This window comes from Rhipicephalus sanguineus, chromosome 4 (genome assembly GCF_013339695.2).
Source record: "Rhipicephalus sanguineus isolate Rsan-2018 chromosome 4, BIME_Rsan_1.4, whole genome shotgun sequence".
NCBI classification, from domain to species: domain Eukaryota; kingdom Metazoa; phylum Arthropoda; class Arachnida; order Ixodida; family Ixodidae; genus Rhipicephalus; species Rhipicephalus sanguineus.
In genome coordinates, this window is record NC_051179.1 from 50740799 (window position 1) to 50768622 (window position 27824).

General features: G+C 44.4%; 3 protein-coding genes across 7 annotated transcripts in view; 2 read left to right on the plus strand and 1 right to left on the minus strand.

The window, feature by feature from the left end:
* The window catches only part of LOC119389954 (GATOR complex protein Iml1), a 48676-nt gene extending 29355 nt beyond the window's left edge, over positions 1 to 19321 (plus strand). For all 4 annotated transcript variants that reach the window (XM_037657415.2, XM_037657418.2, XM_037657417.2 and 1 more), the window contains 11 exons: positions 1035 to 1277; positions 2228 to 2295; positions 6173 to 6247; positions 7767 to 7899; positions 8855 to 8957; positions 9442 to 9564; positions 12513 to 12673; positions 13974 to 14142; positions 14417 to 14607; positions 17741 to 17818; positions 18980 to 19321. In XM_037657415.2, coding sequence (XP_037513343.1) covers positions 1035 to 1277; positions 2228 to 2295; positions 6173 to 6247; positions 7767 to 7899; positions 8855 to 8957; positions 9442 to 9564; positions 12513 to 12673; positions 13974 to 14142; positions 14417 to 14607; positions 17741 to 17818; positions 18980 to 19204 — 1569 coding nt within the window. In that variant the 3' untranslated portion in view covers positions 19205 to 19321. The remainder of the gene's footprint in view (positions 1 to 1034; positions 1278 to 2227; positions 2296 to 6172; positions 6248 to 7766; positions 7900 to 8854; positions 8958 to 9441; positions 9565 to 12512; positions 12674 to 13973; positions 14143 to 14416; positions 14608 to 17740; positions 17819 to 18979) is intronic.
* Positions 19322 to 20900: 1579 nt separating this feature from the next.
* On the minus strand, positions 20901 to 23589 carry LOC119389956 (uncharacterized). Its single transcript, XM_037657422.2, has 3 exons — positions 23325 to 23589; positions 22932 to 23168; positions 20901 to 21420 (listed from the first exon to the last, which is right to left on the minus strand). The coding sequence occupies exons 1-3, from the start codon at positions 23396 to 23398 to the stop codon at positions 21168 to 21170; spliced, it is 564 nt and encodes a 187-aa protein (XP_037513350.1). The 5' UTR covers positions 23399 to 23589; the 3' UTR covers positions 20901 to 21167.
* Positions 23590 to 23881: 292 nt separating this feature from the next.
* Positions 23882 to 27824, plus strand: part of LOC119389957 (uncharacterized) — a 40912-nt gene continuing 36969 nt past the window's right edge. For both annotated transcript variants that reach the window (XM_049414596.1, XM_037657425.2), the window contains exons 1-2: positions 23882 to 24248; positions 26019 to 26224. In XM_049414596.1, the coding sequence (XP_049270553.1) occupies positions 24142 to 24248; positions 26019 to 26224 (313 nt within the window). In that variant the 5' untranslated portion in view covers positions 23882 to 24141. The remainder of the gene's footprint in view (positions 24249 to 26018; positions 26225 to 27824) is intronic.

The window sequence follows — 27824 nt, forward strand, 5'->3', positions numbered from 1 at the left end:
CTGCATGACCCGATTGCCTTGTAGTAGAGGTCACTGCATTCTAAAGCGTGGATGAAAACAATAAGAATTTTATGTTACATTTAGAATGTGGTTTTTCACTGTGTAGCATAGCGAGCTTTCTAAAGTTTGTAATTACAAAAGAGACTGTTGTATTAGCACAAATACAGTGTACTGGCAGATAAAAAAAATGAAGATGATGAAATTGTTATTGCTGAATTCCTGTTAAAACTTTCCCAGGACCCATAGTGCACAAGATCCAGCCAGGGTGCTGTGATCCGAGTTGCAACAACTTTTTGAATCCTCTAGTGCATACTTTGCATGCTGCTTTTGAATTGGGCCTCACTGAACAATATGCTATCTTCCTTGTCTTTGTTTCTAACCCTCAATCAGAGCAACGTTGTTCTTTACTTGCAAGGACTTTCTTATAAACCTGCACAGGTGTCCTTTTTAGATTTGTAAGGCCAGTTGGATCAATCTCCTGTTAAATAACTGAATTGCTACTGCTACTATTGTTGATTGATTGATTGATACTATTAATATCTAGAGCTGTGCGAACATTCGAGTGCTTCGAACATTCAAGCTTATATTACGGTATTCGAGTTCGCTTCGACATGAATTTAAAATTTCAAGAATTTTGAAGTATTTGAAAGCAATGAATAGATGTATTTCACATTGTGTAACCTGCCTGAAAAGGTGGTTTCGCCTGCGGCATTGTTATGCCGTGAAACCACTAATTCAGGGGAAATCCGCACTGCCGTGAAAGCCACACTTCAAGGTTAAACGTGCATATTACTGTGACCTCAATTCGTGTTATATGGGGGCTATATTGGCTAATTATGGCAAATTTTAAAACAAAACATATTTTACTGCCTATAACTTGCACCCTACTACTGTGCAAAGTCTGCTACTATTCGAGTTCACTTCATAACTATTCTATACTAATTACCCTTCGTTTTGACTTCGATTTGAACCAAAAAAGTGATATCTGCACAAGCCTATTAATATCTCTTTCTTCTCATTCTTCCAAACTGCAGTCTGTTGGAGCCTGGGTGCGAGCTTCAAGTAACCCTATGCGGCTGAGCATTAGCCACCAGGGGTCGCCACTCACAACGTCTCCGCAGTCAGGTCCAGTGTCTGCGATAGCGGCTGGTGCATTTCGTGACAGGGTGTCAAGCAACCGCATTCACGACCGACCACGCAGTCTCCACACAGAGCATCTACGTGCCGACGTAATGCCAGTCGGCAAGATGACTCCAGCGACGGACTCTGACAGTAAGGTGAGGCTCGCTTTCTACCATGCGTAAGCTAAATGTGCCGTCTGAATTAACGTGTCGTTCCACGGTGTAATCGCCTTGTTTTTTGTCGCTGTATTTCAATGATGGAAGCGGTCACTAGAAAAGAAAACCTTGTTCCAAACCGCACTTAGTTTATGCGTTACCGACATTTATTCATCGCTGTGTTTTCATACTCAATTCACCAGTTTTCTCATCATGCCGGTTATTATTTTAAGCGAAGCTTTTGTGCTTCATAAATTGGCGTTGTAGGTGTGACCGCAAAAAAAACTCGGTGCCTGCTTGTGTACAGAAGTGCAGGTGCACAAAAATAAGGCCCTCAAACGTGCACCGGTCACATGTGTATTTATTTGTGTGTGCCATTTTTCTATTCATTGATGCTCTCTCGATCATGGGCTTGTCGGCAATCAGCCATTTCTAATATGGCAGCCCGATCTTTTATCGAGGTTATCGAGGCGACTCGTCATTTTACCTGCCAAATTTCGTTGTTGCCAGGATACGAATGAGTGACAGTCGTTGTTGCCTGTAGCAGCTGCAGTGTTGCGCTTCTAAGCATGTGCATGACGGTCTGATTCCAGGCATGGAGGAAGGAAACAGTTAGGAGGGAGCATTGCACATTGCGGTAGAAAGATAGAAAGAAAGAAAAATAGATAGTAGGTCAGGCATGTACAGGCTGTTTCACACATAGGGGAAAACTCGGAGCGCATTGCAATACAATTTGAGTTTTCCCAAAAGTGTGAAACAGCCTGTACATGCCAAGCTTCACTTGCCCCCATTTTTCTCCTTTTTTAGGTGAGACTTGTGGCTTTTTTTAATAACCTCTTACAGTTTTTTTCCTGAAAGCAACTGAACTCACAAATTTGTGTTTGTAGTAATGTTTGTACCTTTTTTTAGACGTTCTGGATCGCTTCTTGAAATGTTGAGCACTCTTTCAGAAGGATGGGTCCAATTCCTCTCTAGAAGCCACACCAGAGTCTGTTGCTGGAGAATCTTCAGATGAGAAGTAAGCCCTTTTTTCTCCAAAAAATTGTGTTCCCACATGTTTTCAGTTTGCACATTTTGCCATGCTTCGGCTTTTTATTAGACGTGCTAAAGTGTTATTAACTGCAGTCCTTACCGTAAGTCCATGTTAACTAGTCTTGTGTTAACTACTGTGCATGTCCTTGTAACCGTCTCGTATCCTTCACGCTGTCACGATGTAACGCATTTCGCCATGCTTCGGCTTTTTATTAGACGTGCTAAAGTGCTATTAACTGCTGTCCTTACCATGCGTCCATGTTAACTAGTCTTGTGTTAACTACAGTGCGTGTCCTTGTAACCGTCTCGTATCCTTCACGCTATTTTAACCTTTTAATATGTACCAATTAGCCCAGACATCAGTGATGAAGGGTGGTGCTTGCTGTACAGAATTGAAAATTAAAGCATGTTTTAGACTCGGTAATCATCTTTTTCTTTCTTTCCTGTTCCTTTTTTTTTCTTTTTTTTACAAATGGAATTGTGAAAATACAAAACGTGCTTGGCATACTGGCAAGAGTAGCTGAAAGGGGGTGTTGCGATAGTACTGCACCCAAGATCTACATTGGGATGATAGACAGAAGGAAAACTGAGAAGTGACGAGATAATATTCTTTGAACTTCCTTCCTGTCTCTTCTCGGTCTTTCTTTTGTTGATCATTGCGCAATGGATCTAGGACAGGATTCTGGGCTACTTGAGTTTTAATCATTGCATTAGCACTAATTACCAACTGTCCTCACTATGCCAGCTGTCTGAAATGTCCATTCCAAAAGGCAGGTACTGCTTGCACATTGTTACAAGATCTACAGGTCATGAAGAGACCTACATTTACAGCCTTTGGAGATGCTTTTCGAGCACAGAAACTGCAAAGAGGCTGCGCATACTTTCTAGGAATTTAGAGGTTGAGCTTGCATGTTCTTTTTTTTACAAATGGAATTGTGAAAATACAAAACGTGCTTGGCATACTGGCAAGAGTAGCTGAAAGGGGGTGTTGCGATAGTACTGCACCCAAGATCTACGTTGGGATGATAGACAGAAGGAAAACTGAGAAGTGACGAGATAATATTCTTTGAACTTCCTTCCTGTCTCTTCTCGGTCTTTCTTTTGTTGATCATTGCGCAATGGATCTAGGACAGGATTCTGGGCTACTTGAGTTTTAATCATTGCATTAGCGCTAATTACCAACTGTCCTCACTATGCCAGCTGTCTGAAATGTCCATTCCAAAAGGCAGGTACTGCTTGCACATTGTTACAAGATCTACAGGTCATGAAGAGACCTACATTTACAGCCTTTGGAGATGCTTTTCGAGCACAGAAACTGCAAAGAGGCTGCGCATACTTTCTAGGAATTTAGAGGTTGAGCTTGCATGTCTTTGTGCAGCCAACACGGTAGTTCTTGCACCATCAGGTTGTGTGCCTGTTACGCCATGCCTTTGTGCTCTTCACGAAGTCCCCGTGTTCCAAAAAAGTCTAGTATGCACTTGTAGAGGGATTGGTTGAAGGTAGGGATGGGCGAATAATCGGGCGTTTCGAATATTCGAACGAATAATAACGTATTCGAATTCGCTTCGATACGAATTTATATTATTCGGAATTTCGAAGTATTTGAAATGAACGAATATATGTATGTTTGACCGCACATAACTCCCTGTAAAGGTGGTTTCACTGCAACGTCGGGTTGCTGTGCCGTGAAACTACCCATCCAGGGGAAACCTGCACTGCCGCGAAGCCTCACTTCAAGGTTAAGTGTACATATTTTTTCAAGTTTAAAAGCGTATTATATGGGCTTATATGCGCTGAGGATAGTAATTTTTAAATTGTAACGTATTGTACCCCTTATAACTTGCACTCTGCTGCTATTCAAATCTTGATAATATTCAAGCTTGCTTCCACTTCATTTCAAACCAAAAAAGTGACATTCACTCATACCTAGTTCCAATCCTTAAAAATATTGTGCAAGGGTCATGACAGAAATGCTCGTTTTTCATAATAATATGTGGTAAATGCTATTCGAACTATTCGATTCGAAATTATTCGACCAAATTACTATTCGCTTCGGATTTGCTTCGAACCTCAAATTCACTATTCGCCCATCCTTAGTTGAAAGGAGTAGTGCCATTGCTTGATTCGCTTGAAATGCTTGGGGAACAAAGGTGTAGGAAAAAAATAACATTGCATGCATGCTTTCTGCTTGATTATGCATGAGTCTTAACAGGAATTCAATGTTAAAAGCGTAACTGTACTCAGCTAAATGAGGGATGTTTGTGGTCTCTTAAATTTTGTGGATTACAATCGAACCCACTTATAGCAATATTCAAGCGCCACGAAAATTCCATTGTTATAACCGGTAATTGTTATAAATGGGTTGCACGAAAAAAAAGCAAAATGCAGTCAACTGCCAATTTTTCGGACATGCTTGAAAATTTGGACACATTCGCGGCACCGTCCCCAGTCCCACGGACGACAGTGTATAAGAACGTCCGAATTTCACACACTGAAACACTTTGGTGTCCAATTTTTCTGACTTTATGCACAAACTGCAGGTCTAAAACGACATTAATTGAAGCCCTCACGTCTGCTGCGCTTTCGTGAGTCGATCCGTTTGCGGCTGTAGCAGAGTTTGAAAGGTAGCTTTGCCGCACTGCCGAACTGTAATCGGGTGAAGCTAGTCAAAAATCTGAAGAGGCCATTGTCACGGCACAGTGCGGCGATGTCTTTCGGATAAGCACTGGAAATGTGCAGAGGTGTGATAGCCACACCTGGCAAACATGCCAGTACAGCTTAATTGCTGACAACATTTATGATAAGCATCTTCAGCTAACTGCTCAGTAGCGCATGTGGCCTAGCGCAGTTGTATGCGTACTGCACGCATTTAATGAGCGATAACCCAAACGCGCCACGCCGCCGTTCATGCTGCCTCTTTGTGCAAAATCGCTAAGTGCGCCGCACAGATGCGTTGCCTTCACGAACGAAAGCAGCTCGCCATTGCCATGCCCGTGTGCGGTCAGGAACAGAATAGGCATGCCATAGCGAATGCTTTCACGGCAAACGCGTGTGTACGATACAGCAAGCGCCTCGACAGTGACGGCGTGACCTTCGTAGGCGACGTGCTGCACACAGGTTGCTGCGGCAGCCTGTCAGCTTATAAGCAACGCTGGGGTGAGATCGCCACAAGTGTCAGGCCACGTGCTTCTCACTGGCTCGTATGAGAAAACCCCATGTCCATCAGCTTTGCTTGTTTTACGCAACGTTCGCAAAACTGTGCAGAATGAGGGGCGCGCTCATCTGACTGCAATCGCAGGCAGTGCGGGCAGCGCACTTGGGGCGGTTCATTCGTGTTCTTAAAAGGCGTGGAGTAGCCCATTTATGTTTGGAGGGGTGGAAGGGTGATGGTAAAGGCACAAAAGGCTGTTGATTCTGAGAAAGCTGCAGGAGAGCTGCTATTGTACGAGTGCGCGACGGCCGTTGGCGGGGGTGTAGCACCTCGAATTTTTCGCTCTCTTCTTTCTTTTCAAGGATTTCGTGTTCTATTACCTTTCGGCACGGACACCATGCAGCCAGACTTCATTGTTATAGTATGCAATAATGTGGCATGGGGGCATTGTAGTAAGCGGGTTATTTCACCATAGAAAATATACAAAAGTTGAGGATGCAGCAGCTTTTCATTGTTATAACCGATATATTGTGAAAACCAGTATCGTTATAAGTGGGTTTGACTGTATTTCACTGCTGGGTGTTCTTTTTTTCCTGAGACCGAGGGACCGGAAGGCATTTGTTTCTACTCAGTTTATGGTATATGTAATGCATTATACGAGTTGGTGACACAACACAAAACTCATGCTTGCACTTATTCATACCTTTCTCAGGCTCAATGCTGAAGTGAAATGCCTGACTGTGGTGACGCCGCCTGGCGAAATTGTGGAAGCAATGAAAAATCCCAGGTAGTTATCATCAAGCTTCTTTTCCTTATAAAGATTTAAGCATGTTGTGGGATGTCAGGCAGCTTTATGTTGACTTTTCAGCCACATTTTTTAATGCTTGTAAAGGTATAAGTCGTGCATTATCTGATTTCCGAGACTAACTTTAGAGCAGTTAGTCACACTCATCAAATTATTTAGTTCAAGTGCCAACGAATGGCAGAGTGATATTGGTAATGCTGATGTCTGTAGAAGAAACGCTCTGTTGTTGGCAGTTAAAGAAAAAAGAAAAGCTTTACAGTTTAGTCAGGCAAGCAAGGTTAAGCTTGCAGGACCATAGTGGGCTAGGACACGGCAAAACAAGAAAACAAAACAAGCACTTTTGCTGTGTACAACAGTGGCGTTAATTTGTGCCTCACTGTGGTGCCTGTGGTGGTTGAACACTTCAGAGCAAAGGTGATCACTGATGAAGTGCATCAGCTAGTTGAAAGCGCACAGAAAAGTTTTGTTGCTTTAGATGCTTGCAGCTTGCCTAATTACTGTACCTTTTGTATGGTTCCTAGTAAGAGAGCATGTATTGGTTGGTGCCACTTGTTTCACGTACCTGTAGTGTCACAAAGGATATGAGGCAGTGGTATAAAACTATTGAAGCATTGCTTTCATGAGGAAAGCTAGTATAATGGTTTATGATTGGCTTAGTGGGGCGCTCCCAGTAATGTGTTTTTAGTAGGCTTGTGCGAATATTCGAGCACTTCGAATATTTGAACGATTAATACAGTATTCAAATTCGCTTCGATTCGAATTTAAATTATTGAAAATTTCGAAGTATTCGAAATGAACGAATAGGTGTATATTAGTCCACTTATAACCCCCTGTAAAGCTGGTTTCACTGCAGTGGAGGGGTACTGTACAGTGAATATACCTTTCCAGAGAAAATCCACACTGCCGAGAAGCCCACTTCGAGGTTAAATGAACATATTACCTTCACATCAATTCATCATTTTTTAAGTTTAAAAACTTGTTATACCGGCTTATATGCTCCAAGTATAATAAATTTTAAAACGTAACATATTTTAAAGGTTATCATTTGCATTGTACCGAAACCCAAATCCTGCTACTATTCAAAGTTGCTTCCACTTTCTTTGAACCAAAAAGAATGACATTTGCACATGCCTAGTTACAATTAAAAAAAAAACGTTGTGCAGGTTGGTTGGATCATGACAAATATGCTCATTTTTCTTTTTAATATGCCATATATACTATTCGAATTCGATTCGAAATTATTCGACCAAAATTACTATTCGCTTCGAATTCGCTTCGAACCTAAAATTTACTATTCGCACAAGCCTAGTTTTTAGCACGTTACTTGAAAGCTTCTTCAAGAAAGCAAGTTTACTATTGCGGAAACCTCTTTAGGGATTTCAGTAAACAAATCTTGCTAATGGGCACGAGTGTGCATTGTTTCAGAAGGATCATTTAATGCAAATTGTGCAAAACTGTATCCATGTGACCTGATGAGAGCATTTTGTCCTGGCACGTGTAGTGACGGCATCTGCTTTCTGCCCAAGCAAGGCGGCATTCCTCAGAACTCTTTCATTAGTGTTGAAGCTACGACATGGGTTCGAGACCACGTGGAAGGCGTTCACTCCGACCACGACGCCATTCAGCTGCTTCAGGTAACATCATGCATTTCTGACAGAAGTGAGCGTCAGCATCCGTAGTGGTTTAGAACACTGTCAGCTGTGGGCTGGGAGCTTAGCAGACCACTTAGCAGACCACACCTCCCCATACAATGACTGGCTAGCTTCTTGCACCTTCAGGTGGCAGTCACATTGAGAATTTACTTTTGCACCTTAACCCTTTCAGACGCTATGCACACAATTGTGTACACCAATTGTTTTCACTGCTTGTATCGACTGGGGGCTAAGAAAGAGCAAGATACATTGTGCTTTGGATAAATTGAATCTCCTGCATAATAAATTTGTCTTCATTTAACTTCTTTTGCAGCGCACTGTTGCATATGATCACTTTGCTGAATGCACTACCATGTTTGACAAGTCGTTTAATGTACCGCTTTCCGCGAGCCACGTCAAAAGTATAATTTTTCTTCGTTCATAATGAACATAACCGAAAACGGATTCGCACTATATTTCTAGCCTGAGATTTCATTCTATTAATGCAAATACAGAGCATGAATGACTTAAGGATAAATGGATATTTAATTACAATTTAATTAGAAGTAATTACTATAAAATGCATAAATTAACATATTATGACATTATTTTTGTTGCAATAGAATATCGAATGACTTGACATAAAGTTGACGCAATTACAGACAGTTCTTCATGGGTGGCATCTGAAAGGGTTAATAGCCAGAAGGTGCAATGTGAGCACGATCATTGGTTCCCTTGCTTGGTACTGAGTGCATTTGCTTTTGCACCCATTACTTTGTCACATTATAGATCAGGGAAGCTAAGTACAGAAAGATGGCAAGCTATTTACAGCAATCGTTTAGCTCTTTTCCAGTTACCCCATATAGGACAGCTGACTTATTCTGAATGGTGCATAACTTCTACTTGTGTAAGGAAAGGCGATGCCGATCAGCTGAAGTCTTGCTCTTTGTCCCCGCAGAAACTTATAGAAGAGTCTTACATCTGCCATGCATCTGGAGATGTGAAGCACCCATTCGTCAACGGCTTTTACATTTACTATTTCCCAGAAAAGAATGCCAAAGGTAAGCATGTTGCGGAACATTGTCTCAATTACATACCTTTCAATTGAACTTCCGCAGCTGCAGTCTTTGTAGATTTTTCTTCAGGCTTGCCGTTTCTATTCATTTGTGCGTGTGTCTCTGGCCCTACGTTTCAGTTTAAATTAAGCCCGTGCTGCAGGAAGGTCATGAAAATGTTTTCGAAAAGCTTATCTTCAATCTAGTTCACGTTAGTTAAAATGCAAGATAGAAAATGAACTTTTGAGATTCAAAAAGCTGTGACAAGAAAGCAGTGACGATAAATGCACTGGTATTCCATTTTTTTCACAGCCGCAGTACTTTTTTCTTTTCTGTCTTTTGTTTGTAGTCCCTTCCCAATTCCTATATATGTTTCATTTTTCACTGGGGAAAAGTACACTTGCCGTACCTATTAAGACCCCATGAGAAACTGAAGAATAATGTATTTTGATGAAGAGAAATTATGAACACTCATCTTCGCCGGTTTCAGAAAATTACGAAGTGGATCTGGAAGCCTACCAACACGAGTGGATCGAAGTGGAGCTGCTGCCTCAGAATGAACACACCGGAAGCGCGAGCGAGTTGGAAAGCGCCGAAATTGATATCGGCAAGAGTAAGGCACACCATTGTGTTCCCTAGCATTTACAGCCCGAACAATGCACACAGTGCTGATCCGACTGTGTTTGCATTGTGCATCAATTTTTTTTTATAAGTGTTTGTCTATTAGCTTGAGATTTCCATACACCTTTGCACTGACCCGAAACAATGTATAATTCATATTACTACAGATTAAGTTTCAGGTTTTGACCTTTGGCTCTCGTACTTAAGCATAGGTTACCACTGCCGAATGCCTTGATGACGAATAGAATGTGCGTGTTGAAATGCATTCTAGGAATTTTGTCCTCAATTTATCTTGCACTGGAATGCTTCAATTCTTGAAACAAGCTGCATGCACATTGCCACACTGTCGCCATCGACAGTGCTAGTTTTGTTCTGCTAGAACTTTGGACAGCAGTAATTGTCGCTTTGATGTTTCTATTTTTTACAAATTTAGATTATTATAGCTTAAGCTGTCATAAAGAAAAAGGCTGTGGCTAGGGTTACGTCCAGACGTAACTGTAGTCACCGCTATCGTTACGTCCAGATTAAAGTCCCTAGATTTTTCCCTGTTGAAGAGCAGGGAAAAATCTAGGGACTTTAGTTCAGATGTGGTTTTCCACAAACGTGAGTACATTATTAAAGACGATAGTCTTTTTTGGGGAACTTAAACGCAGAAATTTTGGTCTGTCTGTCTTTCTGTTTGTCGGCACGTCCCTCGATTCAGCCACTCAGCCAAAGTTGAACCACTTGCACAAGGGCCAGCCATCGTGAACGGCTCACTAGGTTCATACTTGTGTACATGGTTGATCAAAAAGCAAAAATTACGCATATCTGAGGCGCAACATCACTAGGTAAGTATTAGGTGGTGTGTTCCTTTAATAGAAAATACATAGATACGTAATTCTAGAGACCCTAGTTTCTTAAGCTGCGCTGAAAATGCGACTGCGCCGAAACTTGGCTTCCTCTGTGCCCTCTGCGCGAGCTCATTGTTGTGTTTCGGTTTCAGTTCAGTATTGCACTGTACGAGTGCCATGGGGCGCCGCTCTGGCATTCCTGCTTTACCCAGGCGACGTGAATATAAAAGAGTGTGTGGAGAGTACTCGTTGAGTGCGGACGTTTCTTCTGCTTCGGCGCTTCGCGCCAAACCGCGTGTTCGGGCTGGCTGGCGTCCCCGCCGGTCGCGTTGGTCACCGCCGGTCTTGCCTGCTGCTGCGCCGGGACTACCAGCCCGCAACACAGCATTCACGTTTCCCGACGTATTGCCAGATGGCGTTCATATCTCACGCAGCGCCTCTTCTATCGTCTTTAGACGACATTTGCAGCGAAGCACGCAGATACGCGGCCAATTTTTTTCCTGTTGCTCAGTGAAGGCCGGCGCGGAAAACTAATCGTGGCTTCACCCTCGCTTCGCGAGTGCGGCCATTTCGCTTACGCTCAATGGCCGGTTGGCAGGGTCTCCATCACGCGCTACTGGCCGCTGTCACGGCCACGTGCTGTTTAGCCCGCGCGCCTGCCCCGTCGGGACAGGCGCCCGTACGTGCAAGCCTCCGTGGTGTGCCCGTGTCACTGGGACACACGTAACCCACGAGCCGCTTCGCGCTTCTCAGTCTGGTAACAGACTAATGCAACAAAAAAAAAAAGAAGAAAAAACCGGGACAGCAGCAAGGTTCAAACCAATGTCCTCGCAGTTCCGAGCACGACACGCTAGCCGCTGCGCCACAGAGGCCAATCGGTTCGGTAGGTCTAACGGGCTGTATTTGTATTGCCACGCTGGACGTAACTTTTAAGACTCATTATTCTTACGTCCAGACGTAACTGCAACGGCTCGTACCGTTACGTCTAGACATAACGCTAGACACACCCTTAATAATAAAACACCACTGCAGGAACCGGTAGCTTTCTCTCTTAAAATGTTACAGATCAGTGCATCTAGGTATGGTCGAAAACAAAGAAAGATCAAATAGGAACATGACATATTTTGTGGTGTGTTAGTGCCTGTGCATTAAAATTTCTTTGATAGGAAACTTTCATTTGGTGACAGGAAACTTTCGTTTGGTGGTGTGTGTATGTATTGTAGTGTAGTGTAGTGTATAAACTCTGCATGCAGGGCAGCGAGCTTTGGGAAGAAAAATGGTAGGTGTAACCTTAAGGGACAAAAAGAAAGCAGAATGGGTGGGAGAAATAACGGGTGTTAGGGACATCTTTGTCGAAATCAAGAAGAAGAAATGGGCATGGGCAGGGCATGTAGCATGAAGGCAAGATAACAGCTGGTCATTAAGGGTAACAGACTGGATTCCTAGAGAAGGCAAGCATGTGATGGGGAGGCAGAAAGTTAGGTGGCCAGATGAGACTAAGAAGTTTGCGGGGATAATTTGGTTGCAGCAAGCATAGCATCGGGGTAATTGGTAAAACATGGTAGAGACCTTTTCCCTGCAGGAGGCATATTCGGGCTAATGATGGTGATGCATAAGGGGTGCTTGTTTTCATTCGGCTACATTGCTTCACATGTAATGTGAGCAGCTGTAGGTACCTCGCGTCAATTGCTCGAAATCTATATTGTTTACGTGCGAAACTAGTGACAAACATTTCGAGACAAGATTTTATGTTTCACATTTTTCATCTATAAGCCAGGTCATGCTGTACATATTGCAAGTTTTATTCTGTGTTGGTGACTACGTCACAAGCTTGTTTGAACTGTGAAATTTAAAAGTTAATTGAAAAGTTAGCTGCAGAATTCAGAAATTACTCTTTTGAGGCAGTGCCATCTGGGCATGCATGATGTGCTGTTTAAGTGGACACAGTCTACAGCATGCGTATCTCTAAGCATGAAACTGGTAGCAGTTAGCATGATGGCTTCGAGCTGTCGTGTACGCTGATAGCTGCCATGAAGGAGTTTGCATAGCTTTCCGACTTTTGCTTTATTTCCCATTATGTGACCTGCTACTTGCCTGTTCAACGCAGGACTGCAGTTCCGGAACGTCAATGTTGACATCGATGTTGGCGGTCGCAGTGACAGGCCTGAATGGGGTCAGGCGCAGTACCACACCATATTCCAGCCAGGAGAAGCATTTGAGATCATTGTTGAGTGGATGGTTGCAACTGGTTACATAATTGCTGATCTGGTGAGTCATAACTCTTCTTTTCTTGACTGGTATTAGTACCAGCACAGTAGATGTACACGGAAAAAAAGACGCATATGCCATAAACGCTGGTAATTATACGAGTGTGTACGAGTTAAGCACCTAGCTACCTTTTATTCCGTTTAAGTACACTACAGTACACTACAGTACACTACACACATTATCCTTGTTGCAGAAGCCTTCGTAGAGTGCCATATCGTACCAAGAAAAGATAAAATGCCGATAATTACAGTTTCAGCAGTGGGAAACTAGCCGAGTACTACAGTTGTTTTGAATTGGATTTTAAGCGGAGGTGGTTAACTGCACCAGTTTTTTTTTTTTTTTTTTTTTTCACTTTTGACCTTCCCCTTGGCGCCACTAACAAGATGGTCATGCCGCATTTGCAAAAACATAGTATAATTGCATTGCTCAGTCTTGTTGCAGTTTATTTATTCTTTCTGTTCTGCATTTGTTGACTGGGCATCACAGTGCAGTCTTTAAGAGACTCTTGTCCATGTCTTTTGCTTGTGTACCTCGCATTGTTGACGCTAATAGACAAGATCGAATATTAACCCTGAATTTCACTGGGGAGCTCTCTGTTTAATTTTAATTTGAACTACATGTATTTGCTGTGGTAGGCCACCTTCAGTGTACTTTTCTTGCCACCTTGATTGTTGCTATCTACATACACGGCAGTTAACTGAAAATAGCATGCTTCTTTACTGGTGATCCATTGACTTGCCATTAAACATTTTCTTTATGACTCGCAGTGAAAATCACTGCACAGCTGCAACTAAGGAAAGCGGCCAAAGCTGGTGCAAGAAGTTTAAATATTTATTACACTGACCCCTAATTCTCCAGCCCTGAGGGCAATGCTTCAGCTGGCTATCCACACATGCCCTGGTGCATTACAGCACGCGCAACCTTGCTTCCAGAACTTCTGGTGCCATGCCCTAAGAGTTGGCTGTTTCACCTGTCCACCCCTTTCCCTGCCCATCCCACTTATATCTTTCGTAACCATGGTTCCCAGAGCCACACACTATTTGATGATGGAATCAAACAATACCATTCTGGTGGACCTACTTAAACACTCTCGTAGTCTTTGATCCTCATTACCTTTACCATACGCTAGTAATCACCAGCCCTCTCCACCACTGGGTCCTTCCTGGTCATGATGTAGACAACATGGACAGATTTTCATTTATGGATCTCTTGCTCAAGTGCCCACCTCATGCTAATGGCTTGGTGCCCCCGTTCTGTGGCACATTCAGTGACTTTTGCAATTTGGCTTTCACACATCTAGGTGCTGGGTTGGGCACGCAAGGCCAACAGCCAGGGTCTTCAGTTGGTGCCCATTCCGAGCGACCCATTTGTATTGCCGGAGTCACCCAAATCCGACCCCTTGCGGGGCGCCATCTTTATGCCGCTGCACATTGGCGTGCTTGACAACCCTGCCTCTCAGCTGCTACGAGGTGAGCGTCTGGCAAAGCAGTCACCGCTGTGCCCTGTATTTGGGAACCACACAACTTAGAAGTTAGGAGGATAAGTAGATGCCTTCTGCCAGACTGGTGAAACGCGAGGGAGTTGATCAAACCAGGGTCTGGTCAAATGACACTCAGCGACAGGAATCGCTTCTGTACAGTGCACAAGATGCTCTATTGTGGCTAGCTTTAGCTTAACCGCTGTGAGTGTTGCTGTTCTACCAATCTCTACCAGCCTTCCGAATGTGGTACACAACCTTCCCAGGTGGGGCCCTGGAGCAGTTTCAAGAGTACGTGGCACATCGGTTTGGCTTCATCACACTGAGGGACCTGCAGTCCACAGTGGAGCACCGCACTTACGTGCACACGACGGGTGGCATGTTCCTCATGATACCTCGGAGCAGTCACAGCCGCAAACCTAGTCCACAAGAGGAAACTGACAAGACGCTAGACTACGTGAGTCTTAGCTGCTCGCTTGTAAGAATTTCATGCTTTTGCGACAGTATGCATCATTTTGGTACCTTCGAGCCTGACATTCCCTACTAGCGAAGTAGGCCCAAAACCTTCCACGAAACGGGGGACTTCTTAGGGCTTATGCATGTACAGTGAAACCTCTTCAATTGATATGTCACAGGGTCTGAATTAATCAAACGTTGAATTATTGAGGGCGTCAAGAAAGCAACGAGCAGATTTCTTCTACAGTCAATTTCTGCTATGTCAGGTAGAATTGCTTTTTATCCTTGACAGCTTCCACGATGTTCGTGACAATGTGCACTCATCGCGCTTAGTCAGAACTACTGAGCGCTACGAATTGATAATGACACCATTTGGGCAGTCTGTTTGCTGGTGCCTTTATTACCCTCTGTGCTGCTCATAATGCACCCTTGTAAGACAAGCACAAAGCAACACCATACTCACACCTGCTATGTTCCACCATATGTGGGGCTCTGCAGATAATGCCCTTACATAGGGCAAATTCTTTGGCACTGCTATGTCACCCCACCACTGCTTCCCTTGGTAAACCCAGCTTTTCTAGCCACCTAGTGCGACGTGGCCTATTCGGATGTCACAGATACGAGATTAGCAATTTCCTGCCGCATTCATTGAATTAGCACTGCAAACTCAGAAAATGAGGCCCTAGACAACCTCCTAAAAGCACAGCAAGGCTTTGTCTTTCTCCGTTTGATAGTGCCACCTTCAATGACTCACTGCACGCATAGGGCATCACGCTTCCTGAACGTAGCGATGTCAGGGGGTGGCATCAGAGTTGTTCTGTAGGGTGCGTTTTAGTTAAACTGGCTTAGTCTGGATGGATTAGCTTGATTACAGTTAAACTGGCTTAGCATGATGGCTTAGCTTGATGACTTAGCATGCTAACACTGTATTGTAACTTAATGTGCATTTGTTACTGTAGGGTATGTTACAGTTAAACTGGCTTAGCATGGATGGCTTAGCTTGATTACAGTTAAACTGGCTTAGCATGATGGCTTAGCTTGATGACTTAGCATGCTAACACTGTATTGTAACTTACTGTGCATTTGTTAAACGATTAAGTCCTGAGGATGGCATGAGCAGGGGTGAGACGGCTGAAATCGATTTGGGAGCAGTTTTGGGAGCAGCAAAACTTCAATTTAGGAGCAGGAGAACCTTGTTTGGGAGCAGTTAGCGGCATTTATTATGTCGTTTTTGGAGCTTGAAAAAACAAATTTGTAGTAACTTGGAGGAACAAGCACATATTTTAATCGGCTTAGAATACACATAACATTCAAAGAGCCTTTGGAGAAAGCTTTTTTTAACAGATTATTGCCAGGTATGAACTACACTACCTTTTTACAAACCACGCAATTTATATAACCCTGGTAACAACATATGAAATAGATAAAAAAAAGTTTTTCCAAGTAGGTTCACTTTACATTTGAAAATAAGAAAAGAAAAAACGTCACACTTCTCAAATAATAAAAAAAAGTCACAGTTTTACCGCAAGGGCGAAGCAATGAATGCGATAGCAACAAATTGTAGTGTTACACGAAGTAAGGCTGGCAGCTAACTGTTTTGTATCCGATCTCGCGTAACTACAAAACGATGGTGTAAGAAAATACGGCCGCTCCAGGGAGCCATGTTCTCCGCATAGTCACTTCGCTTTGAGAGCGCAGCACGTAGAAGCGTATACGAGCCGCCCGCCCCGCTGTGATGGCTTTCGAGATAGCGCGCGCGCGCGCCAGTGATTGCGACCGCGCAAAGTTCAAAGTTGCTCCTCGCGCGACACTCCCCCCCCCCCCCCCCCTCGCGTCTTCGTGTCTTTTAAGGCTTGTTAAAAACGGGCGGGGTGATGTTATCGCATGCAGCCTCCGAGCGACGGCAATGGGCCGGCTCGTTTGCTTCGGCCGCGTACGTCGCCTCTGCTCGCGTGCTTTTACCCGCTGTAGAACATACAATTCGCGGGGGGATCTTATCAATTTGGACTTCATACCGGAAGGACATGACGGCGACGGCAAAAACCCGTCGAGACTGTCCATATAATTGCTATCGCAATAAAAACTGATTGCATAGCAGTACGTCTTTGAACGGTCAATGAATGATTCCGACTAGCACGCGATTGCGGCGACGCCTTCGCGCGTAACATCGGGAAAGAACAAAAGCGGTATGGCCACCGACAAACGCGCCAGTATTGCCAGTATGACCACCCCCATAGGCGTGCGCACGAAGGGGGGGGGGGGGGGGGGGGGGCAAAGTCGATACCGCCCATACTTTGATTTAATCGGAAGGAGGGGCGCTGCGATTAATATTTGCCCTCCCTTAAGGGCGAACCCTCAGGAAGCTTTCGAATAGCGTACGCAAAGCTTTGCGTTGGCTTTTCGCACAACTGCGCATACGTCGTACGCTAACCGCTTGCGGGCTCCCGTTAAGTGACGGAAATAGCGGGCCGCAAACGCTAACTCAGCGTACGCTATTCGAAAACTGCCTAAAATAAAGCGCCTTCAGCTATCTGCTCGGCTGCGCGGGTGGCGTAGCGTCAAGTGTACCGCACGCTTTTAATAGGTGAAAAGCGCACTGCGCCACTGTTCGCTGCCACCTCGTGAGGGACCGCCTTCAAAAATTCGTCGCGAGCGCCGAGAAACCTTACCCCTCGGACACTACGTCGTTACCGCTCGGACACTACACATATTTACAACCGCTCAGAGGCGATTATCACAGCACTATGGAAGCCTCTATTACAAAGGCGCGTAGAAGGACACGCTTGGGCGCGTTAACGTGTTCTGCGAACATATCCCTGGCACTGCTTCTAAAGTTACGTTTTCCCACGCTGAAAGTGACGCGGGCTTGAAAATTCTTGATTGTGGGGCCGTTTCGGCGCAGTTCGGCGCAATTTTTGCAATTTTTATGCTTTTGGAGCAGCTTGGCGCAGGAAAACGGAATCGTATCAAAAATGCGCAATATGCGCAGCTGTCTCACCCCTGCATGAGTGGGTCGTATGGCTAGTATACGTTTCTAGTGTAACCAAACTGCAATGATAACAAAAGGTGCCGGCTATTTTCACTGTTTCTTCATTTGTTCCCTTGTGGTTACAAAACCAGATGACCTTTTTCAGATCTGCTGTGAAGCTGATGTGATGGAACACTGTTTAAAACACTGTGAAGAACCTGCGGCACCTTATACAAATAGAAAGGTGAGTCGCAGATAGGTGATACTGCGAGACTGTTTCAAATGCCTGAACTGAGATCGTGTTGTGCATATGCACATGAGCATCTACAAGAAAGAGCATTAATGATCTGACATAGTTATACCATGCAGATAAGCTGGCACTACAAAGTGGCATTTTGTCTGTGGAGCGCATGGCAACCAGCCTGTACAAAAGAGCAGTAAACAAACTTTTGGGGGCACCAATCAATTCATTTGCTGCAGGAGTATCTTAAACATGCTTCTTGCATCATCAGAATTCTTAAACACGGGCAGCGTATGATTGCAAGGAAATTGTTTTCATATAAAAAAAATCTGTGACTGCAAAGGTCAGAGCAGAGCTTGCTTGAGAATGTTTTATTTGCAACCTTAGGTAATAATTATTGGAGGTACCTAGTCACTTAATTTTTTAATTAGCATCACCAGCCAGAAAAGAAAACTCACGGGGTCCCTTATGCATTCACCTAAGACGATTCTTTTTCTTCTCAGTCGATGTATTGATCCCCCCCACCTTCCTACGAAAGCTTTCTGGGACTAACGTGGTGTTGCACTGCCTCTGGGATTGGAGGCATTGCAAGCTTTCTGCACCTCACCTGGTTTTGCACTGCTTCCGCAATTGGCCCACATTTGACCAAGCGACGATGCCGCGTGATGAAGTCGTCACGTCCTGATGACATCACAAATTTTGGCGATCTGTGACTTCACGATGACGTCATCATGTGACGATTTATTGCATCACTTGTGTTGACGCCGATTCTGCTGGACGCCAACAGTCAATTTTCACATTTGATGAGGCATCTAAGGCTTTCGCCTTAATATAGCTTTGTAATGTCTAATTGAACATAGATGTTCTTTCTTTTAATTCACATAGAGTAATAAGGACAACAAAGGTTAAGCGAGAAGCATGACCCAACTTTTTAATATTTTAATTGGCATTGCTGTATGTGCGAACTGTGCAACTTGCAAACTGTGAAATCACTGGAGCTGACCAAAATTTGTACTGTAGCAGACAGTTGCACTTCACCTACACAAAACAAACATCAGTTCCTTGCCTCACACAGGCTGTTGTCATCGTACTACTCCCTGTATTTAGCCAAATGAAGTACTATTGCATTTATGCAAATGCAGTAAATATCATTTACCGATGCAGGTGGGCTTCCTGTGGTCATACAACTACATGATCACCAAACGTTGGAAGAACACAGCCACCATTGACGAGCAGTTTATGCGGGGCGTGATGCAGGACTTCCGCGCCCTCTGCAGCAACCAGGAGGGCCGACTTGTCGAAGCCTTCGAAGCATGGCTGTGCACGTGGTGCGCCGGTGCCATGCAGGGAAATCATGCAGCAGAGCTTTTTCCACAGATCGAGCAGTGAAGAAAGAGGCTGTAGGCCAAGTCATGCTTGACTTGCTGCCTTGTGTACATAATTAATGTATACAGTGTATAGATATGCTAGTGTTTTCAGCTGACTTAATAAGTTTGTAATAAAGACAATGTTAAATGCAGGCTCGCTGCGTTGTCCTCAATTTAAGTTGAACCCTTTTCATAAGCCTCCAGGTTTCTGCCCCGTCGGTGTGACCTTATGGGACAAGAAGAGAGCCGAGTGGTTCAGGCAACAAACAGGTGTTAAGGGCATCTTAGTCGAAAACAAGAAGAAGAAATGGGCATGGGCATGGCACGTAGCTAGAAGGCAAGATAACCACTGGTCATTAAGAGTTACATATACTGGATTCTAAGAGAAGGCAAGCACATGAGGGGAAGGCATTGCCATGCACTACCACCGAGTGAATGGTATGGAATCCCACTAACCTTGCCTGCGACTCATTAAAACAGGCAAGAAATGTCTTCACTGCAACCATAGCTATCACTTCCATGCGTGTGTGGGCAAACGTCTGCATCTTGAACACAGTTACAGCTATCAATTTTTGGCTCCAGCTAGTAAGTTTCGATGTCCTCTAGACCTAACATATTCTCCATAGTGGATTCCTTTGCATGCTTTTGTGAAGCTAGCCAACCTGCTTGAAACATTAGTGTCAAGGTTAATGATGCGCACTTCTCAAGCATGATAATCATTGCAGTGCACGAAGTCGGCAGCCAAGTTCATTCCAGGGAATGTCATTACCTTATAATACCCCAAATGGAAGGGGTATTACATATAAGATGGGCACATCCCTTATACAGATAAATTGGTGAAAGATACACAAGTGATGCAGCTATAATAAAGTTGTATTACATGCATAATTAGTGCAATGCTAACAGGCTTGCATGATATATATGTGTGTGTACTGTACACTCTCACTGATTATACTTGTAATACAGCAATTAACAACTTGCACTGCCACTGCAGCAAGACTACTACACTGGGAGTGATGTCTGCATGAATGTGGCTCAGTGATTCCAGCAACAGCATGTGTTCTATTTCTAGCTCCAGTCCGCCACGGTGATATAGCAGTTATGGTGCTCGACTGCTTACCCGAAGGTCGCGGGTTCGATACCTGCCGCGGCGGTCGCATTTTGATGGAGGCGAAATGCTAGAGGCCCGTGTACTGCGCGATGTCGGTGCACGTTAAAGAACACTAGGTCAAAATTTCCGGAGCCCTCCACAACAGTGTGCCTCATAATAATATCGTGGTTTTGGCACGTAGAACCCGATATTATTATTACTATTAGCCCCGTATGCCTGCAGCAACCCTATGCATTAAAGGAACGACAGACCAACACTGAAGGCTGATTTCAATAATGCAGACCTTGAAAGTCAAAAGTGGTCAATATTCAGGCAGAACACAATGCAGATGTATTTCTGTGTGGAAGCTGAGGGCTTGGCATCAGTTCTGTTAGTTGACTGCTTTGCAAATGCAGTTTTTTTACTGTGCAAACAATAGTCTTCATGCTTCAGTTAGTACCTCCTGCTACCTGCCCGTTGTAATTGCAGCTTGTCATACATGGTATGTTGAGGGTATTACGACAGCGCTGACAAGCTGGAAGCAACCAGATTTTCACCTGGACCAGAGAATCACGTTACAAGCACCTTTCTTCAATGTCCGTGATGCAATGAATTCAGTCACCTCATCACTGGTGTGGCAAAATGATATTTATTTTACAAAATGTGTGACAAAAAAAAAAAGATGTTAAGCTAAAATTCTCACTATTTATATTTATCTGTGCAGTAAAAAAAAATGTGCACTCGCAGCTCTACGAGCGAATACGCACATGTGTATAGCAGTATTTACAAAAGCACGCCTCTCGCATAATCTTTTTGCAAAGGCAAACTTGCATAACACTTTAAGCACATCTCTTGGTATACCTTTTCTCTTTTGCACAAGGTAGCGTGCAGCTGACTATGATTTGCCTTGAGTTTTGTGGTAAAATTTCATGGCTTTTTTTGAGGGAACCACACTGTCTGACAACCCTGGTCTTTTTTTCTTGTGCTTCTGAGAAGTCCCTTCATTTCCAACCTTGCAGGGTGCAGCGGCTGATGTAGCCACAACTTCTGGCTCGGCAGGTTCTGGGTCTTGCGTGGAGCCCGATAGGCCCACGACATCGCTATCGTGGACATACTTGCAGTTGTGGCCGAAGCGACATCGTCCCTTTCTGGAACAAAACATCGCTGGTTACATTTCGCAGCGAGATTATGAAAAGCTTAGTTGCAAATTGCATAGGTACAAGACAGCCTCAGTCCAAAATGTCGAGCTTGTTTGAAATGGGAGCAGATGCATTACGAAAAGCTCGCAAAAGTCAACATTGTCGTTACGAATAATTTAATTCCACCATTACTGTTTGTTGGACGTAACACAACTTGGAACAGGCAACTCGTGAACTCCATTAGGATTAGGCACCATCTGTAGCACACAAAAGATTTTTGAGGCGACATGCTGCTAAATGTAAGATGCATGTGCTGTCTGTGTACTAATAAGATTATATAATGACCAGCTTTGCTATGATTACTGCAGCACCAATTTATTACAACCTGGTCAAAGCTCATAGCAATTGGACAAAGCAAACATACAGTGCTAGCTCTCGGCCACATCTAGTCTGGCATTTCGGCCAAGGTAACAATGTCACTAAAGATGGGAGCTACTTCCTCACTTCTGAACAAGTGTAACTGCATCATACAGGAGACTTGTGACAATTTAAAGGAACGTTAAATTTAACACTTGGACTGCTCTTCATTCAAGACTGTGCTTCTGATCGACTGACAGAAAAGTATTTACTAGAGGAGAAAACGAAAGCAGAACTTCTCTTTCTTTGATTCTGAGCCAAGATACCTGTGATGGTACACAGGTGTGGCTGCAGCTCAGCGCCACCGGCGGCTGCAACGAGATTCGCGCAGACGCAGTGAGCACTGTGCCCGGTGCTCTTTTGTCACGTCAACGGTTTGCTTCGCGACGATTCGCAGCGCGGAAGCAGACGACGAAAGAGCACAACTCACAGCGCACACTGCACCTGCGCGAAACTCATTGCAGCTGCTGGCCGGCGGTGGCGCTGAGCCGCCGCCACACACTCCGATGTTCCCTTTAACAGTGGACCCCTGTGTACATCAACATGGCCTCATCCATTTCAAATTGTGTTCTTACGTAGGTGTTCGGGCACACTTGAAAAGGTTATCAAAATGTGCTCTTAGTACCTGGCTTTGTTAGCAAGCATTCAGGTTTGAGTAGACTTCAGGATGCATAATGTCACAGCTAGCAAACTGGAGTGAGAACTTCCAGGGCAGCATTAGTACCAGTCTTTATTTTTTTTTAGAGTTTGTTGAATTAATAGCTTTCATCTTCAGTGTTTATATTCGGCTACAAATTGAAAGTTTAGAAGCTGCACACTCACATCCTGCAAAAGCTCTTCATAAATTGCCCACACAAAATTTAGGTCACCATAGGTCAATATTGATCTATGAAATTCCAAGACACACCTCTTGGCCATTTCAAGCAACTGATTATGTTGATTCTTCGATTCTACTCAGGTAGAAGCACATTATCATGTAATGCCATGCAGCATTTGGGTAAGATCATTAAGGGCTTTTGAAAAAGTACAATTTTACGATGTCCATAGATTTCAACCGCTGTCTCAACGTGGGCAAACGTTTGACGCACCACATATGAACAAACCTGTAGTTCCAGCAAATCTGCTTCCCATTGACAGTGGTCTGCTGGCTCACGGGTGTCGTCATTTTGACGTGCCTTTCCAGGATCGACGACTGCGCGTCCTCCTCTTCACGGAAAGGATTGCTGAAGACCGAAGATGAACCCAGTTTGGTAGACTGGAACGATGGCACGGGTAGCTTCGGCCGGTCGTTTTTCTCGGGCTGCTTCTTACTCTGGTCCTCATCACTATTCTCGTCAGAACTGCAAAACGCGGCCAAAAAAACGCGAGACATCAATTGTACTACATTGAGGTTGTGCGCGCTCGCTGTATGGTGCAAACACGAACATAACTTAAGCAACTCGTCCTGCGCGCAGTGCGACGGCAAAGGACGCAGGGATTAACGGTGAGCACGATACCTTTCGCTACTTTCAGCGTTTCCTTCAGACTCGGAGGCCGAAGAACCGTAGTCGGCCACGAGTGAAGACATCATCGCTAAGGTATCGGATGCTGCAGGTCGAAGTTCCTGTATATCCTGTGACGAATCTTTTCAGCGCATCGAACGAGCGAAGCCGTTAGAGGACCGCGTAGACTGCCTAGCCAAACTTAGAACACTTTTTGCAGTATATTTTCATGAGTCTCGCCAGAGATTCGCAAGCTACTTCCTCGGCGCGCCTCGATCCTCAATCCCTAGGTCCTTAGCTGGTCCCCGGTTGTAAATATCTAGGGAATAAGTCGGGGAAAAATTGAGGCAATTGAGGCAAGTTTGTTAGTTTCGTTTTTAGGTTTTCCGCAGCTGCGTAGTGGTGGTAAGCGAAAGCACCGTATTTTAAAGCCACTAAAAAAACAAAGTGGTTTGTATTTTAGGTTAGTATACTAAAGCCACGAAATGTCAGGAAGGTGTCTAGTTACTTTTTATTTTTCTTGACGTTTCTGTGTCCGTCGCGTTGCCGTTATCGTCATCAACATCATTGCGTTTCTGCACAAACTATTTGCAGCGGATCCTCGTTCTACGCACGATTGTTCTACATTCTACCACTTCTATGGTGGTGGTTAGTTATCGTAGTCAGTACCGCATTATCCCTAGCAGTCGTTGTGTTCGGCAACTTTCGATTAACGACTGTTTCGCTGGCCCGTCCGCATTGTCTTTCGTGCGCGCGCTAGCCGCGCTCTTATTTTCGTTTCGCATCTGGCGCGATTCTTGACTTTCTCAAGCGGAACAGAGCGAAAGATCACATGGAAAGCAAACCAGGATACAAGGGACGCTGTGCGGCCAGTTGGTGTGAGAGCAGGGGCACGAAAAGCAGTGCCAAGTTCTTCCGTTTCCCGCCGGATGACAGCAGGTAGTGCATATAGTTCAGGTAAGCGGAAAGTAACTTCTGATTGAGAATTGTTCGTAACTCTTACAATACTTAACCAATTTTAGTGAAAGAAAGTGCATTTTGTTCCTTACAATCTGAGCATTTATGACATTTCTCATTTAGGTCATTCGAGACATCAGAGACATGACCTCAACAAAAGTTGTGGGTTCATACGTTATTCAGGTGAAAGCCTTAGATGTCTCGTCAAACACGAAAATTAACCGGCGTCCCACGCCGTCAGTGAATTGGAGCGTATTGGTGAATTGGAGGATCGAATCCAGCAAGCTTTTGCAAACGCACCGCATGAATATCTGCGGAATTGTGTCGCAAACACCTCCAGTTGTTTACAAAAAAAATAGTGAACCATGCTGTGCTTACGCAGGATCTTGGCAATGCATAACAATTTCCCGACTGTAAGGGACGAAATGCTGTGTGTTTCATTAAAAGTGGTAAAGTGTTACAAGAGTTATAAACAATTCTTAATAGGAAGTTACCTTCCGCCCACCGTGTGTGTGTGTGTATATATACATATATAGATATATATGAATAAAAGGTCACAGTAGAAAGCAAGAACATTGTTATGCTTTGACAGGAGACGGCCCTTAAGCATGGCCAGTCGAAACAACGGAATAAATGTTTTTCCCTGGGACTTTTTTTCCCCTGGGAGATTGCAGTACCAAAAAAAAAAAAAGGTAAAGGTTTTGTTGATCTGGTGTTATGTTGGGCAAAGCACATATACCACCTGTGCAAGCAGATATGGGGCATAGCATCTTTATTAAATTACTACTGGATTGACTGTGAAGACTTTGTATATCGTGGATGGTTTTTCCCCTCACCTTGAACGCCCTTTTGTATATGCCTACAAGCATAGCGATGATTAATATTTTGACAGAAACCAATCTGGTGGGGAAGGAACATGGTGAAATGAAACGAACACTTATTGCCAAGATTCACAAGTATAGTAAAATGACAAAAACTTGGCATTAAGGGGCCCACACACATCCCGTTATCACAATCGTGGCAAGCGCAGTGGCTCTCGTTTATAAGTGGGTGAGATGGTACAGTGTGTCTGCATAGATCTTGGGCAAATTTCTGCATGTCCTGTTTATAGCATGCTGCGTCGTCTAAAAATGCACTGATTCTAGCATTTAATCACGCAGGTATAGTAACTTCTATGTGGTAGTAATACATAACGAGTCCCACCTATGCATTAGCCTGGGCTCCCATGCTGTTGCGCAGCAGAATCTTTTCTTTCATTTCAGAAAGAGGAGGGGGATTGCTTAAAAAAAGAAAGAAAGATGTATGTATTCACCGGTTAAGAAAGGCAGGGTGGGAATTGAGGGGAGGGGCAAGCCGAAATTTTCCCAAAAGGTGCGAAGCCTCAAGCCTACGTCACAGCACAATGTTTCCAATTTCATTCTGAAATAAAGTGATAACACAGCTTTTCATCAGTGGAAAGTTGAGCGTATTCTGCTTGTGCACACTGGTTTTTGAAACCTCTCACCCTCCCCTTGCCCCTCTTGCATTCAGGCTTTGGTGCCAGGACAAAAATTTTTATACTTTTAGTTTAAAAGACGCACTTGGGGCTTATCTTGTAATATGTCCAACAAGTCACTAGCTTCCCTGTATATTTGGACTGCCCGTGTTGAGTGCAGAAAGTCTGTGTTATTTTGCTGCTTGCGTCAGCGCGTAGACATTTGTTATGCAGTTTACATAGACAGTGACATCTTATTTTTCTCCTTGCACCCACAGGTGCAACAAGTGGCGAGAATTTGCACTCAGAGGAGACCTGGATCATCTGACATCAAAGCAAATGCACTTGGGGTATCGTCTCTGCTCTGAGCACTTTGTCGAAAGTGATTTTAGTGACCCAGACAGAACAAAGTTACTTTCGTCTGCAGTGCCATCCCTTATTTATCCTAGGACTCTGCAGAGGGATCCACAAGGGAATTCTGAAGGTGAGGTCTGTACTAGCTGTGCCTGTGTCTTAACAATATGAACTGTGAATGCCACTATAATTCACTTGTGTATACATAAAGGGTGTCCTAAATATCACGTAGCACGATTTAAACAAAGAGGGACGTCGTTACGCGAAGCACACCTAGTGCATATTGTTCCCAGTATACTCTAGTAGCCACTAATTTTTTTGTTAATGAGGTTTACCTAATTAGTACCAATTATGTTTCTTTCTCAACAAGTACTCACCTAATCATTAAAATGTCGCTGAGGCATACATAGGCATGCTCACATGACATCTCACTGCGCTATTTTCAGCAGCGTGCTAATTACGTGCTCATTTTTCTTGGCTGATAAAAAAAGCATGCGAAATATGAAAAATAACACGTGACTACGCTCCCACCTGCGAAAGGTCTTGACCTTCTATGTCACAGTGATCCTGCCTGAGGGCGCTGCTTCCCGACACGTGCTGCAGTCTAGTCGCATATCATTTTTCAGATTTCGCAGGCTTCCTTTATTATTAGCCAAAAACTTATAGCAGCTTCACTACTGTAAAACCTGAGGAAGTGCGTAGCGCGGGCACCCAGCGATTCCCTTTCGTAGAGTTCCCGCTGCTCAGTTTTCCAATGCATTGATGACACCAATGTTTGAGGTAAGCATGTAGGGTTACCCCGGCACAAGTAGAATCTTGTTAGGGAGATTCGCAAACTCGGTGTGCAACATGTTTGCTACTTTTTCCTGCGCTTTATCGACTTCCTGCTTGTACCGGCAGTTGAAACACGCGTCGCCTGCAGCGAGTTTCGTCGGGTTGCTTCTTCCATCAGACGTAGCAACGCAGCGCTGGCGAAGCGTAGGGGGAAGGGCATTCACTCTCTCGGCGAGGCGGTGGCGTCCTCTCTTTCGAGTCTCTGGAGTCAGCCGCAGGTTTCCGAAATGTTTTTAACGATTTTTAGTTAATTATTGCAATTAGAGCACTGCACGGGCCCGGCCCGCGGGCCGGGCCGGGTAAGGGGTTGTTGGATCGGGCCCGGGCCGGGCTCGGGCCCATGATCTTCGGGCTCGGGCCTGAGCCAGGCCCGTATTAGGCCCGGGTCACATACGTATATGTATAATTGCGTGTGTACGTTGTGTGGCTTTGTTTTTGTTGTTTTGTGGGGTTTAACTTCCGGAAGGGACCCAGGCTATATGAGACGCCATCGTTGAGGGCTCCGGGTAATTTAAACAACCTGGAGTGCATTGGCGTGCACAGGAATCGCACAGTACAAGACGTCTACAATTTTGCTCCATCAGTATGCTACACTAGATTTCAAGAAACGCCTAATATAAGTGTCCGCCATTATAGTGAGTGAAAGACTTTCTTGGGTACCGTGTAAGGAAAGCAACGGTAACCTGCCTAGATTAGTGTATATAAGATGTGCGCATTCGTATCTAGGGAAACATTTCGAGTACGCAGGTACGCTCGCATGCCCGTAGACTGGCCAACACGACTTGTGACTTAGCAACGTTGCTTGTTGGGCGAGTTGGAACGAGTCAGTCATAACGTAGTTCAGCGCAAAAAACAGGCAACAGACGAGTATCCTTGTCCTCTTACTCGTCTGTTGC